The sequence below is a fragment of the Onychomys torridus genome, chromosome 10, assembly GCF_903995425.1.
Source record: "Onychomys torridus chromosome 10, mOncTor1.1, whole genome shotgun sequence".
NCBI lineage: Eukaryota > Metazoa > Chordata > Mammalia > Rodentia > Cricetidae > Onychomys > Onychomys torridus.
The window spans coordinates 84,977,667-84,992,207 of record NC_050452.1 but is presented as its reverse complement, the minus strand read 5'-3'; the positions used below and the strand labels follow the sequence as shown (position 1 = coordinate 84,992,207).

Sequence of the window (14,541 nt, the reverse complement as noted above, 5' to 3'; positions counted from 1 at the left end):
TAGGAACTTCTTTGATGGAGTCATGTGATGAGAGGACATGAGGGAAGTTTTCAGACGCTGGAAGGGCTCAGATGCTCTTTTGCTATGAAAACAGTGACTTCTGGCAGCCCAAGCCACTAATGACAGTGTACACCTGACAGAAAGAGATTCGGTCTTGAAGCAGGACAAATTATGGGCTTTGCAAACTTCTGTTCTGATGTTTCCAGGCCCATAGGCATGAAAAATGGCTTGCTTGTGACTTTGGCCCATTGGAGGTGGGGAAAAAAAATGGGCCACCCTTTAGCCCGGCAAAAGACCTTTGCATTTTAAACACCCAGGCAAAAAGATTTCTTTTTAATTCCTTAACAGGAGATGACAGAGAGCTGGACTTAGCTTGTAAGCCTAAGAGCATGGCCTGCCAGCACAGGATAAGGGTACATAGGGAGGATCGCAGCCTCAGTTCTTGGAAGCCTATCTCTAGTAAATCACTTAAAGTGGTGCCTGCTTGTTCTCCTTGCCCTCTGCTTAGTCTGCAAAATGTCAGAAAAGTGAGGTATGCCAAAAGAGATACTGTCCACCAAGGCTGCCTGGGCACTGCATTCAAGCCAGGCTCTATCCAAGGCACTACCTCAGACCATCTAAATCCCATTGACCCAGGAGTCAGTAAATGGGTACTCTACAAGTTGGGTATAGAGCCCTTCAGGAAACACAGACTGACCACAAAGACATCTTTATTTCTAACACTGGAACATTTTAAGTCAACATTTTCTGTATAGAAATGTGGCAGACTTTTCCAGAGTCCCACAAATGTTAGGATTGAGCCTATGGAAGGGAAGTACCAGAAAACATGACACTTCCCCTAAAAACATCTACTGATAATCAAAAGAGGTCCTCAAGCTACTTTTTCTCTTTTGACACTGCCTACTGTATGGTGGATGACGGCCACATTCAACCCAAAATGATCCAAGAGACGGTGCCCTACCTCCTGTGTCCATGTTCCTTCTTCCCACCACCCTCTGAAGAGCATCACTATGCCTTTAACTTTTGAAGCATCTGTCATCATCTGATGGTATCCTTTCTCAGTAGTTCCTCCTGGGACTGAGTACTTCAGGCCTTCTCAACCCAGAAGAAATGAGTTTTGGTGGAATCTTGACTGACAAAAGATGTTAAAAAAATGAAAATAGGATTTTTTTCCCCCAAGAGGTACAATATTCTTTATAAATGTTATTTTATCATTATCATATTAACATGCATAGTAGGGACAGAGAGCTGATGATGTCAGTAATGCTGAGTGTGTGGATGAAGAAGTTGAGTCATACAGCATGTCGGCAGACTCTGATTTAATGTTGAGGTAGCAGGTGCTCTGTGCCCACTCTTTGGACCAAATGGTGTCTCATTTCCATAAGCAATGCACTCAAGGCAATGTGGCTTTTCTAGTAAAAACAAGTGTCTTCTAAAACAGAGTTCAGTGGCTTAGGGGCACACACATTCTGTCTAGACATATGACAGTTTTAAAATGCCATATGGTTAGACCACACTCCAGTTAGCAATGAGTTTACAGATGCTACATGAAACTTGTAGAGCATTGGGTGTCCTGAGGATCCCCAACCAAAGATAGCATGGGTAACATTTGTGAGTTAGTTTTACTCACCCTAAAGAATATAAAGACCCAGCTTAGAAACTGAAGGAAAACTCACTCTCTCCCCATTCCCTAGTAGCTCCTGATGTTCAGTATACTTAATATGATGAAATTAAGACAGGCTTGTCATTAAGCCAAGTCATAAGGCAGTATTTCAAGAGCTGATGGCTCTGACCTCTATCATTATTATAGGAAAGAAATCCCAGACTGGAGATGTAAGTAGCTAAGTTGATAGATTTGTCTAACATGTACAATAGCCTGGGTTCAATCTCTAGCACTATACAAAACCATAAAGCTGGGCATGGGGGCTCATGCCTGAAATCCTAGCACTCGGAAGGTAGAGGCAGGACACAAAACAATCAGATGTCCAAGGTCACCCTCAGCTTTATAGTGAGTGTAAGCCCAGCCTAGGCTACAAGAAAACTTCTCAAAAGAAAAAGGAAGTCCTCAATCTCCAAAAATAAGTCAGTAGAAATAACAAATAACTGCTGAAATTTCATGTTAACTATTCATTTTTATGGAACTTCTAAATGAGAGAGAGAGAGAGAGAGAGAGAGAGAGAGAGAGAGAGAGAGATACATTTCTAGTAAGACCCGGATTTTAAATCAGAAAGCATTTCTGTCTTCAAAGGATAGAAATCCCGGTTTGTCTCCATCTTTATTGAGCATATTCTCTGTATCAGGCTCTAACACATCAAGGATGAGGCTCAGTCCTATCTGCTTGGCGGGAGGAAGTGTAGAAGAAATGATTGCCAGCAGAGTGTGCACTACAGTCTGCATCCACGTGAAGCCTGAACAAAGGCATTTTGTAGTTGGAGTGTGTTTCACAGAGGAAGGCAGGCTTCCTTTCTCAGAACTGGAGTGGCAGGCTGGAATCAGAGCAGATAGAGTCAGACTAGAAAGACCATGAGCCAAAGAGGGAGGCAGCCAGGCGGTCCTGGGACAGACACATCAGGAACTCATAGTGCTTCTGTGCCAGAGTCCAGGATCTATACTGAAGACACCATGGAGACTGTGGGAGCACTGAGGCTAAGAAGAAGGGCTCATGTAATCATATACCATGTTTAAGAGCATCCTAATGGCCCCCACTAGACAGTAGATCTAGGGAGAGAAGAGGTCATTTTTCAAACATGAGATGAACAATTCACAAATGCCCCTGCATTTTCCAACCATAGGGCAGCTAAAAGGCCAGGCTTAGCAAGATGGTGTAGGTTCAAGTTTCAGCTTAGAAAACTTAGTTTCCTATTCTGAGTCTGGCTCTGGTCATTTGTGAAACTTGAGAGAGAAGATGCCAACCCTGTGAAGGTCGTATGAAAGTCAAAGGATGTGATGCATAGAAAGTGCTCAACCTAGGCCTTGCCCACAAAACTCATACATTCCCTCAATGTGAATGTGTGTGTGTGTGTGTGAATGAGTGTGTGTGTGTGAGTGTGTGTGTGTGAATGAGTGTGTGTGTGTGTGTGTGTGTGTGTGAGTGTTTGTGTGTGTGAGTGTTTGTGTGTGTGTGAGTGTGTGTGTGTGAGTGTGTGTGTGTGTGAGTGTGTGTGTGTGTGTGTGTGAGTGTGTGTGTGTGTGTGTGTGTGTGTGTGTGTGTGTGTGTGTGAACACGCCACAGGCTCCTCGGAGGCTGAGCTAGTGCTGTGTAGAGTGACTGTCAGTGACTGTGAGCACTCAGCACACAGCCCTTGTGCAGCCCAGGCCTCGACCCCAGCCAGCGCTGCAAACTAACTTGGCAACTGCAGAGGAGGGTTGACTGCACCTTTTTTAAGTTTCACCAAATTTGCCAAACCTTTGTCCTATCTTTTCTCAAGTACCTGAAAAGCTGAGGGCAAGGAGGGACAAGGAGAAAACAAGGAGTGGGCAGTCGTGAAACCAAGCTGCATGAGACTCTGGTAGCAGCTGAGGTTGCTGCTCACAGAGTTTAGGCACAGGGACAGAGGTTAGGATGGTGAAGCATTGGTGTGTCAGGAGGCTCAGAACACTGTCTAGTCGGCAGTGCCTCAAAATCCCTCCCAATAGTAGGAGAATATCCCTGAATGTCCCATCCACCAATCTTCTTCTCATGGTAGGAAACCAGGGATCGAGCCAAGTGCCCAGTCTTTCATATATCAAAAAGCTGTATACAGAAGTCCCCACGCAGGGACAGTGCATGGGGGACAAGGACACTGATAACCCACTCAAGACAATGTAAGTGGGGGCAAGTCATTGTCTCTCCAATGAAGAATCTGCTTTTTTTTTTTTTTTCCCATGACATCCATCCATCACATCTTCTTGCAACATGGAAGCTTGAGTCTGACCAAGCCAGGACCAGCCGCTGCTTGTAAATACTCATGGAGTAATGAGATTAAGTTGACCTTGTGCCCGGGTACCACACATCTGACCTAAGTGGGGTCAGTCCATTTGATACATGTGGGCACTACACTGCCCGGGCAGTGTACACCATGTCTGCTAATGTCACTCTGTCTTTAAGCAGTGTGGGCTCATCTCTAAGAGAGAGGTGACTGGATTTAATGTCTTCATTTTAGTAGCTTCCATTTTCTCAAGGGAATACTAAAACTCCTTTGGTTTTCCAGAGTAAGATGGCTCTTCTGTGGAGGGAAATTGGATGGAGCATGATGCTTTTCTAACCTTCTCTGATGTCTCCTGGGGGCTCTTGCTTGCTTATTCTGTAATGGCAGCTGGTAGAGTGACATCTCCCAGCCGTTTGAGGATGTAGCACAGTATGCCTGGAAGGGCCAGACATCACATGCTCAAGGTCTGACTCTGTCTTCAGAGACACTGCCCAGTTCTTACTCTTGGATTTGAAAGGTGGATCATGTGACTTTCCCTGCCTGGATTTGTTCCCTTGTTTACAGACGAGAGGTTATGCTCACTCTTCAGCCCTGCCTACTTTTTTCACATACTCAGAACATGTGCATTCCTACCTGTCAGACTTCTTCAGTTTGGTGTTTTCTATGAAAAAAAAGAAGTCATTCATATGAAAAAAGCAGAAACCGTATGCCATAGAGGTTCTGAATAATGAAACTTTAGCCCCCAAATGTAATGATGCGTAGGGACAGGCCTTTAGGAGCTAATTAGGTTTAGGTGTGGTCATGAGAGAGTGGTATCCTACTGATGGGGTTTGAGTCCTTATAAAAGACATCATAGCACTCAGGAAGATGAGAGAGAAGCCCAGTCCACAAGTTCAAGATTGGCCTGGGTGCCATAATGAGTTGTAGGCAGCTTGGGCTGCAAAGAGAGACCTGATCTCAAAAGGAAGAAAGATACAGGAGAAACAAGAAGAGAGAGAGAAAGAGAAATGCTAGCTATCCCACTCCACTCTCCACCCAGATTCCTAGAGGAGGGGCATGTGAGCACATCTAGTTGATGGCCATCTATAAGCCAGGAAGTGTGTCCCCACCGGAAACTGAATTGCCTAGCACAGCGATATTGGGCTTCCCATCTTCTGTAACTGAGGTACATTGTGTTAAGCACCCAGTCTGTGGTATTTAGTTATACCCACCACCACCACCACCCAGGAAACAAATGCAAGTGGCATTCTCTAAGATAGTCATGTAATGCTCATCTGTCCTTATGCTAGAAGAAGATCTGCCTTTAGGCAGGCAGGGAAATAGGATATAGACAATACAGCAAAGCTGAGATTTTTAATGCCTTATGCAAGTGATGGTGACCAACATTGTCATGTAATTTTGTGCATTGTTGCTTGGTTGGGAGTAGAAATTGCCTGAGCTGGACTGTAAAGTGCTTTAAAGAACTATGCAGTAGGTAGTCATAGGAAGCAAATGGCCACCTCCAGACCTCTTTGGAAGTAGGCAGGATGGGAGCAGGAAAGTATATTAGTAAGAACTGCACAAGAAAGTGGAAGTCTCCAGCAATAAATAAGCGCTTAGAGAAGTCATTTTTAGACCTATAACAATAGAAGAGAATAGCTTTTGGCTCTGCTGGATATAACAATGCAAGTGTCATCCTGAACAACACATATCTTAGGTGGCATCATGTACATTCTTATCCTTTTAGAAACGGCTCAAATGTCATCTTTTCCATGGCTTTCCTAAATGTCGATAGAAAACGACATTTGTATATTTTTACATCCTGTAGTGCAGACTTTCTTCATCTTTCTTTGAGGCTTCAAATGAAACTTGGTTCTGCTTTTATAAAGCACTTACCGCATCAGGTTACAGGAAGTTAGGTATGGTTTCTGTCCTGCTAAACAGTGAACTCTAAAGGCAAAACTGTGGACAGAGAAACTACTCCACAAACATTGGAAAGAATGAGTGAGTGAATTGTGAATGAATGAGGTGAGTGATAAGTGAAAGAATGAATGATGAATTAATAAATGAATGAATGATGAATGAATGAATGAATCTGTGCTCTTTTGGTGAGTCTTCATTTATCACAGACTTCTAGAGATTCTTCCACCCTACTTCCAGACTGAGGCTGACTATTACCATCTGCCCATGTATGAAGCTCTGAAATGTATTTAAGTACTGCCATGTTCTCACCCTCAGAGTCTTCAGTCAGCCTTGGGAGCCGCCATCATACGGAGGCAGTACACTCCAGAGCAACATACAAATATCCCGTATTTACTAATATCTGTCCCACTGTTGCTTTGCCATATTTTAAAGAATCCTCAGCTACTAAAGGACACCATAACAGCCTGGACTACAGTGTAGCCTAAGTTGGCAGGTCTGGCCTCTTGTTTCCTAAGGAAGTCAGTGTCTCGTCATCCACATTCATACCCAACTCCTAAAAAAAGTATTCCCTTGCCAGTCATTGGATGTGGGGCTTCATGCACACAACACAAGTGCCCCCAACACTCGTCTAGCCTCTGACTGATGCTTTAAAATAAAGTTAAATTGGGCCCGGTAGCAGATCTCTGTGAGTTCAAGGCCAGCCTGGTCTACAGAATGAGTTCCAGGAAAGGCACAAAACTACACAGAGAAACCCTGTCTCCAAAAACAAAAACAAAAAAAGTTAATCCAGTTGTTTTTAAGGAAATCCAAATGTTAAGTTTAGAGTAGGCGCTGCAGTACATATTCCATTTGGCCCTGAATCTGTCACGTGGCATCAGACAAAGGGACAAATCCTCTCTTGATCCGGAATGCCTCCCCTGAGGTCTTTTCTCCCTTTCTTTGCTGGTATCTGGCTCATGCACTATTCTTTCTGAACATTGTTTAGGCCCGTCCTTACCATTGTGAATCCTCAAGAGGAGACTCCTCAGGGATATAGGGTCAGATACTTGAGGACCTAACACATGTCATAGGCATACGTTATGGGAGAGAGACAGAATGAAGCAAAGATGTTGCCCTCAAATAATACTGGACAGGCAGTTGTCCTGACAGAGCTGTGGTGGACACAGCTAACAGCAAATGACATGAACAACAGATGAGATGATAGTAGAGCAGTCAGGAAGAAAGGCTTTTATTTTGTATGTATATGGCTCTTTTTGCCATGCAGTACCTGTGGAGCCCAGAAGACAGCATCAGATCTCCTTGAAACTGGACTTACAGAGAGTTGTGAGCTGCCACTTGGGTGGTGGAAATCGAACCTAGGTCCTCTGGAAGAACAGTCAATGCTTGAGCCATATCTCCAGTCCCTTGGGAAGGAAGGTTTTAAGCATTTGGTTTTCTTTTCCTTCTTTGCTGCCTGCCTTCTACAAGTACTTATTTAAAATTTACTGTGACTTGGACATTGTCCTTGAGAAAACAACAATGAATAATGCCATGTCTTTGTGCCCTTACTAAGCTTACATTTTGGTACAAATGAACATATGTAACTCCAAGAAGAGATACAAGTATGCAAAAAATTAGGTAAAAGTTAGGTCAGTTCCTCCAAAAGTTAAGCAGGATTACCCTAGGTCCCAGCAATCTCACTCTTGGGTAGATGCCCAAAGGAACTGAAAGCAGGGAGACAACAGACATCTATGCACTCGTTCATGTCCATGGCAACAGTCTTCTCAATGGCCAAAAGACAGGAGCAGCCCAAATGTCCATGGATGAGGAGCTGATAAACACAAGGTGGCATAGATAGATAGTCAGATAGATAGATAGATAGATAGATAGATAGATAGATAGATAGATAGATAGATAGACAGACAATAGGTGGGGCATTCTAACACATACCATTGCATAGGTGAGATTTGAAGACTTCAGGATGAGTGAACTAAACATGTATTAAAAGGACCAAGCCTGTATGATTCAACTTTCATGAGGCCCTTAGACGATCAATTTCACACAGAATATAGAGAGACCCTTTGCACGAGCTGCCAAGAGTGAGGGGGAGGAGCTGCTTACTGAGACTATGAGCTTGACAAAATGAAAAGGTTGCAGAGATGGATGGTGACACCCCCAAGACAATGTTAACAAACTCAGTGCCACTGAGTGGCACACGAAGATTGTTAAGATGGCAAACATTAGCTGTGATTTTTACCACAGCTGTCTTTCTTACTCTTAAAAAAATGACAAGAAGCTGGAGTGGGGATGATTTTAATTAGAATCGTCTGAGAAGGGCTTCCAACGTGATTTTGAGTAAAAGCTAATCACAATGAGAAAAATGTAAGATGACATGGGATATTTCTGATTTTGTTCTAAATACAACAGAATGCTTTTGAAGTGTTTTGATCAGTTGAAAAATGAAGCCATCCATGGTCACACACACCCTTAAATCTCAGTGCTCAAGAGGCAGCGGTGGGTGGATCTCTGGAGTTTTAGGCCATCTCAAACAAAAAGAAATGAGAAACAACAAACACCTTAAAAGACTCTAAGATTAACTTAAAAGATTTTCTCCGTTGTGTGTGAAAAGCACAACAGAGCATTCTTCTGAGAAAAAGTCAGAAGCAGGAGGTCCTTTAAGAGAACTCTGCCATCACCTGAATAGTTAACTCGGGGTGTTGAGATGATAAAGATGAAGTGAGGTGTGTCAGGTTAGAGTGTAGGGAGTGACTGGCCGAAGAACTTGATTTGGGTGTGAGGGACAAAGGATGGCATCTCTAGTTTTAGCTGAGAACTTTGCAAATGGGAATTCCATGGACTGAGAGAGAAATGACCAGAGGTAAAGCTGGTTGGCGGATGATGATTGATAGAGAGAAGCCATTGAGAGACATGTCACGCAGAGAGCGCAACGATGGGCCCAGTGTCTGCCAGATACCAGCACTAATTCAAAGAAGTCACTGGTTAAACTTAATTAATGAATAATAAAAGTGGATGGAGGCTAGGAGCGAGGGAAAAAGTGAATGACTCTGCAGGGGCTAGGATGGAGGGAAAGTGGATGATGAGGGAAGAATTACCTCTAACCTTTACAAAATATGAAGGAGAAGATTTGGCAAAATCATGATTGTAAAAACACCAGTCTAGAATTCCAGTGATACTCCCAAACCACAGCTGAGGGTTTCATTCTCAAACTCCATTTCCCCTCATAGGAATGTGCTTATAAAGCCACCAAGCCCTGCTCACGATGCCTAAACGCAGAAGGCACAGAGGGAGGAGGCGGGTTCTCCATGGCCCTTCCGGCTTTGAAATCGGAGCAGGGACACTGAGGCGCCTCTGAAACTCTACCCTGCCAGTCAGTCACCAGGCAGAGATTCCACTGTCCACTCTACACACACACACACACACACACACACACACACACACACACACTTGGTAGTGTCCCCAGTGTGCTGTGTTTGTTATGCAATGACACTCAGTCATGCAAGCAAATGCCATGAGTTTCAGCAGAGCGCCTCACCCTCGAAGGACTGTGATTTAAACCAACAGGAGACTAGATTATTTCTTTCTGCCTGTGGCTGGTCTTGGGTTGACTGATCTTGGGTTGACCTGTTCTTGGGTTGACCTGCTCTTATGGAACTTCAGACCAGTTCCTACAAGGAGTCATGAATCAAGGAGAGAAATTAGTGAGAAGAGCAGATTTTAAAAGTCACTTTCACAATTCAGTGTCCACCTGCACAGTAGGAAAAAAATACCTGGCATTACGCTGTAAAACAGCTGTGCGATTGGCCGCCTCTTTGTCATATATATGATGTTCATGCAATTAACTATGTTTGTCCTGACTCTTTCTTTCATAGGACTGAGGGTCCAGGGTGCATCGACATCAGCCCCCTCGCCTGTTTCTCTTATGACAAAAATTACCCCTCCTCCAGCCACATGGACTACCTCTGCACAAAACACGGCTCTGCCCACCACCCCTGTAACCAGTGGCACTCACAATGCCTCCGTTATCCCCACTACTGCTACATCGCTGACATCTCAGCTTCCCGAGGACAATTCTACTGACCCCAGAGAAGAGGCTGTCACCAGCCCGGCTTCAAAGAGGAGTAACAGCAACACAGACTCTTCACCTACCGGCTTCTCCTCAACGAGCAGCAGTGTCCACTTGACACCCACACCCAAGGAACAGAGTCCTGGCAGTCCTGAAGCAAGTGTGCCAGCCACTGCGTCACAGTCCCCCACGCTCATTTCTACTCAGGCCCCAACCTCAACATCCACATCCCAGGCCATTTCCCCACCTGAGTCTCTTTCTGCCTCTGCCGTTACCTCTAATCACAGCTCCACTGTGACCAGCACCCAGCCCACAGGAGCTCCAATGGCACCTGCATCCCCAACAGAGGGGCACAGCTCTCGTCACACGCCCACTTCCCGTGTCACAGCAGAGCCAGCACCCAAGGAGAAGGTACCCCAAGATACTGAGCCTGGCAAAGTGATCTGTGAGTCTGAGACCACCACCCCCTTCCTGATCATGCAAGAAGTGGAGAATGCCTTAAGTTCAGGTGAGTCCCTCTCAAGATGAGACTAGTGATCTTGGCTATGCTAAGCTCAAGCACCCCTCCCATGGGAGGCAGCTGGAATGCGCAATACCTGAGGGTAATTATAAGGCTCGATAATTTGAACAAGAATGCAAGTTTTCAGTCACTCAATACTTGGCATTCTTTGTAGTCAGTTGACATCTGTCTGATGTGGCTTTACAGAATGTCACAGGGATTGTACAGACAAAGTGAGGCCGTGGGCTAAAAAAATTAGAATTAGGTCAAGCTTGCCTAGGTTTTGCTTCCAACAACTTCCTAGCCCCCTCTCAAAATGGAGGAGAGCCCCCCACAGCAGGGTCTTTTTTCTTTGGGTATCACAAAGCCGAAGAGAAAAACCAAAGCAGAACACCAGGGGTCCACATCTGTTTATGAGAGGTGGAGAACTGGGAGTCTAGGCTCAGAAGTTAATGTTTACCTTGTTTGAAGTGGGAAGATCGTACATACAGGGCTTTGAAAAATAATGAGTCTGATAAAAGGAAGGAATATTCATGACTATTCCTTTAACATGGGAAGATTCTTTCTCTCTTACGGAGTGCTATTTCTGTTATGGCGGTGGTGGGTGGGCGTGTCACCAATATCGATTCTAGGTTATAATGAAGTTCAAGGTTGTCTGGCCATCACTCTGGAAGCACCTTAGAGCCAACTAGTGTGGGCCAGCCTGGCTGAAGAGGATGTTCTGGCCTCCAAAGACAAGATTAAGGCTAAGTCAAAATTCAACTAGGTCCCTGGGTGATAGTTTCGGCTCTGAGTCCTGACCTGGACCACATTCCTTCTCCCATGCCCTTCTTTTTCCTCATCTATAGTGTTTTGCCACACATTGGCCTCATGGAGCTCAGCTGGCAAACACGGTGCTTAGGGGGGTTTCTGGCACAGAGTAAGTGCTCAGGAAACTACAGTGTGACTCTGGTTCTAATGAAATGTTGACCTTAGAAGCTGGTCACTGCAGGGCAGAGGCAGAGAAGGCTCATTCATTGGCACTTCGGCTCCTCGTGGAAAATAGCATGAATTTTACAGAACACTGCATTCATTTTTATTCTGTCAGGAACCCTGTAAAGTTAGTGTCATGTTAGCCTCATTTTACCTTCTTAGAAATTATGGCAGACAGATATTCAGGGTCTTTTCTAAAGCCACCCATACCAGACACCAATGTGAAACTATAAACTTCCAGACCCCCAAGAAGAAAAAGCTTCCATGCAAACAGTTGTCCATGTGGTGAAGAACCAGCGAGGCAAGAATGGCCAGAATGTGATGTGGAAATGGACCCAAAGCCTTCCCCTGGGTGGTCATGGAACAGGCAAGCCTTGAGAACAGAATATTGCGGTCAGATCATGTATGACAAGCTAAGGCCAACAGAAAGCTGTCAGTGGTGAAAATTAGACATCTGTTAGGGAAAACAAACAAATGCTGGGAATGGACATAGTTCTAGAGAATAGTAGGAAAAGAGACATCTAAGATTAACGAAGGAGTACCGCTAGGAAGAGCCCATGGCTAAGCAGGCAAGCCATCCCAGAAAACTGAGTAGTAGACACTGTAGAAACATGTGGAACCTTCAAAGGATAAATATATGTGTGTGTGTGTGTGTGTGTGTGTGTGTGTGTGTGTGTAGATGTAACCGTCTTGTTAAATAAGAAACACAGAGCCAGTTGCAGAGTTAAAAATCAAGAGGTCAGAGCAAGAGCTGAAAGCCTTACCCTTCACTGCTTCTGCTGTCTTTCCTCTCCACAAGAGACCTACTTCTGTGTGTCCTGTCTATTTATAGACTTTCTGTTTTGTTTTCTCATTGGTTGTAAACCCAGCCACATGACCTCCTTGTCACTGCCTGTCTCTACAGACCTCCAGGTCTTCTATGGTTGGTATTGAGATTAAAGGTGTGTGTCGCCATGCTGGCTGTGTCCTTGAACACACAGAGATCCGCCTAGCTCTGCCTCCCAAGTGCTGGGATTAAAGTCGTCCACCACCACCACCACCACCACCACCACCACCACCACCACCACCCAGCTTCTGCTATGGCTTGCTCTGACCCCAAGGCAACTTTATTAGTATACAAATAAAATCACATTTCAGTACAAATAAAATATCACCATATATATATCTTTAAATTTTATTTCAAAAGGCTGGGGGCATACCAGTGAGGGGAACAAGAATGAAAAAACATTCCAATGTGATGAAGGAATCCATGACAGAGGCCTGGCTGAGGTACAGGAGGCCTGGAATGGGAGAGAGCGGAAACCACAAGTCAGGATCAAGCCCTGAGGAAAGACCACCTCCATGACAGCAGAGACTCTCGCTTGAAAGGAAATCTTCTGCTCCCCTAGCCTACCTCCCTTCTGACATGCAGCAGACACCAAGACAAGTAGAGCTAGTGGTGTACTGGAGAGCCAGGTAGGGAAGGGTGGAGGGCAAGCCTGCAGAGGAGTAGGGGACCCATTTGTAGCCTATTGACACGCTGTTCACAACTCCAGTCTCAAATTCAACATTCTGTCCTTAGATTGATGCACCTGTTACTATCTCACCCTGACTTCCTGCGTGAGTATAGAGAAGGTAGCTAAAGCAGAGTGGGTTTCATAAACTCCATCCTTCATAAAGGGGCCATCCACGTACAAGCCTGTGGGCATGGTCCATCCACCTTCTTCTTCCTGGTTTGGGCTCTTAGCACCATTGTCTGTATATACTGCTTCCCTTTGCTCCTCCCTCCAGAATTCCATAGACATGACAGTTTAATACTCCAGAGTATGAAGCCTATACTTGGTGAAAATGAATCTCTGGGATCTGATATATCTACCCCTTCCTAAATCCCCCTGGTTCCTCCACTGGAACTTTCAGGAACATTCTGGTATATTGGCTTGGTCTTTGAATCACGTATCTTCTTTTCTTCAACCCAGCAGGGCCAAAGGTTCAAAATTAGTGGCACAGTTGGGTCATGGTCTTTTGTAGTTCAAGAGAATATAAACACACAGGAACTCTGTGTGAAAAGAAGCTTCAATGGGTGAAGAAAAGAGGAGAGTAGCAGGGAAGGGTGATTATCAAGTCCGGGCCAGCGTACATTCATAGAACACAGAGAATTTGTCCCTTAAGATCTCTTTAATACAAAAATACTTACTGTGCATCTGCCAGGACCTACTGGCTGTCCTTTGAGAGTCAAGCAGAGAGAAAGAACACAAGTAACTTCTAATTCCACTCCTCGTTTCTAACCCAAGAACAAACCAAGACAGGAGATGAGCAAACCAAGACCATGAGATTCAGTCTGGTCATTGCATAGATGAGGAGACTATTCTCTGGAGGAGTGGTGTGCCTTGCTCAAGGTCATGCCTCTCTCAGGAACTGAGCTGGGCCCAAAGTGATCTGGCTCTGGGCCAGCCCAGCATTGCTGATGCACCTCATCAGCCAGCCCTTGGCTCTCCTGAGTTTCTGTTTCCAGACAGCTGTGTGAGGATGCTCTTGTTCAGAGATTTGTGTGCTGCTGGCGATAGGACCGCACTTTGTATGACAGTTGGATCTTATTCTGGGTGAATTTACATAGAATATTGCTATTAATCCATCTGTTCAACCAATACTTAGACATAGTCCACTGATTAATTTGGAAACCAAGCAAATGTTAGGTGAGTTCAAATCAACCAGAGAAAGTGTGATACTCCATGGTGAAGGGATCTCGGAACTGCAGAAAATAAAGGAGGTCTGAGCAAATGGGTCTGGAAGAAATGTGTCGAGGTGAGGGTCCAGATGTACTGCAGGTGATGCTCCGAAGAGCCTACTGAAGCAGTAGGACTGCTCTCAATGATGAAGCTAGAACCTTCCCTGCCTCCTGCTCCCTTGGCTAAGTCTCAGGCCTGGGTTGACCTGACCACTATAGAGCTGTTGGCACTGTGTCTGCCTGACCTCCAGGGCAATTTCTCTCTCATTTCTCTACTTGTTCAGTGGGTGCCTCCCTCACAGACCACCGGCACTCCAGGTAATATTGAGCACTGCAGGACTATCCCACCCTCTTTCTTCCCCTGTTGTTCCAGCCCCTAGCCTTACTCCCTTCTGTTGGAGAGGATCACATCCTGATAACCCTGAGATACACAAGTCTACCCCCATCATATTTTATGGAACCAAATATATATATATATATATATATATATATC

At 44.9% G+C, this 14,541-nt stretch overlaps 1 protein-coding gene across 1 annotated transcript in view; it reads left to right on the top strand.

Moving 5' to 3' along the window:
* Positions 1 to 14,541, top strand: part of Parm1 (prostate androgen-regulated mucin-like protein 1) — a 102,825-nt gene that overhangs the window by 57,608 nt on the left and 30,676 nt on the right. The window contains exon 2 of the mRNA XM_036200657.1: positions 9,680 to 10,381. Coding sequence (XP_036056550.1) covers positions 9,680 to 10,381 — 702 coding nt within the window. The remainder of the gene's footprint in view (positions 1 to 9,679; positions 10,382 to 14,541) is intronic.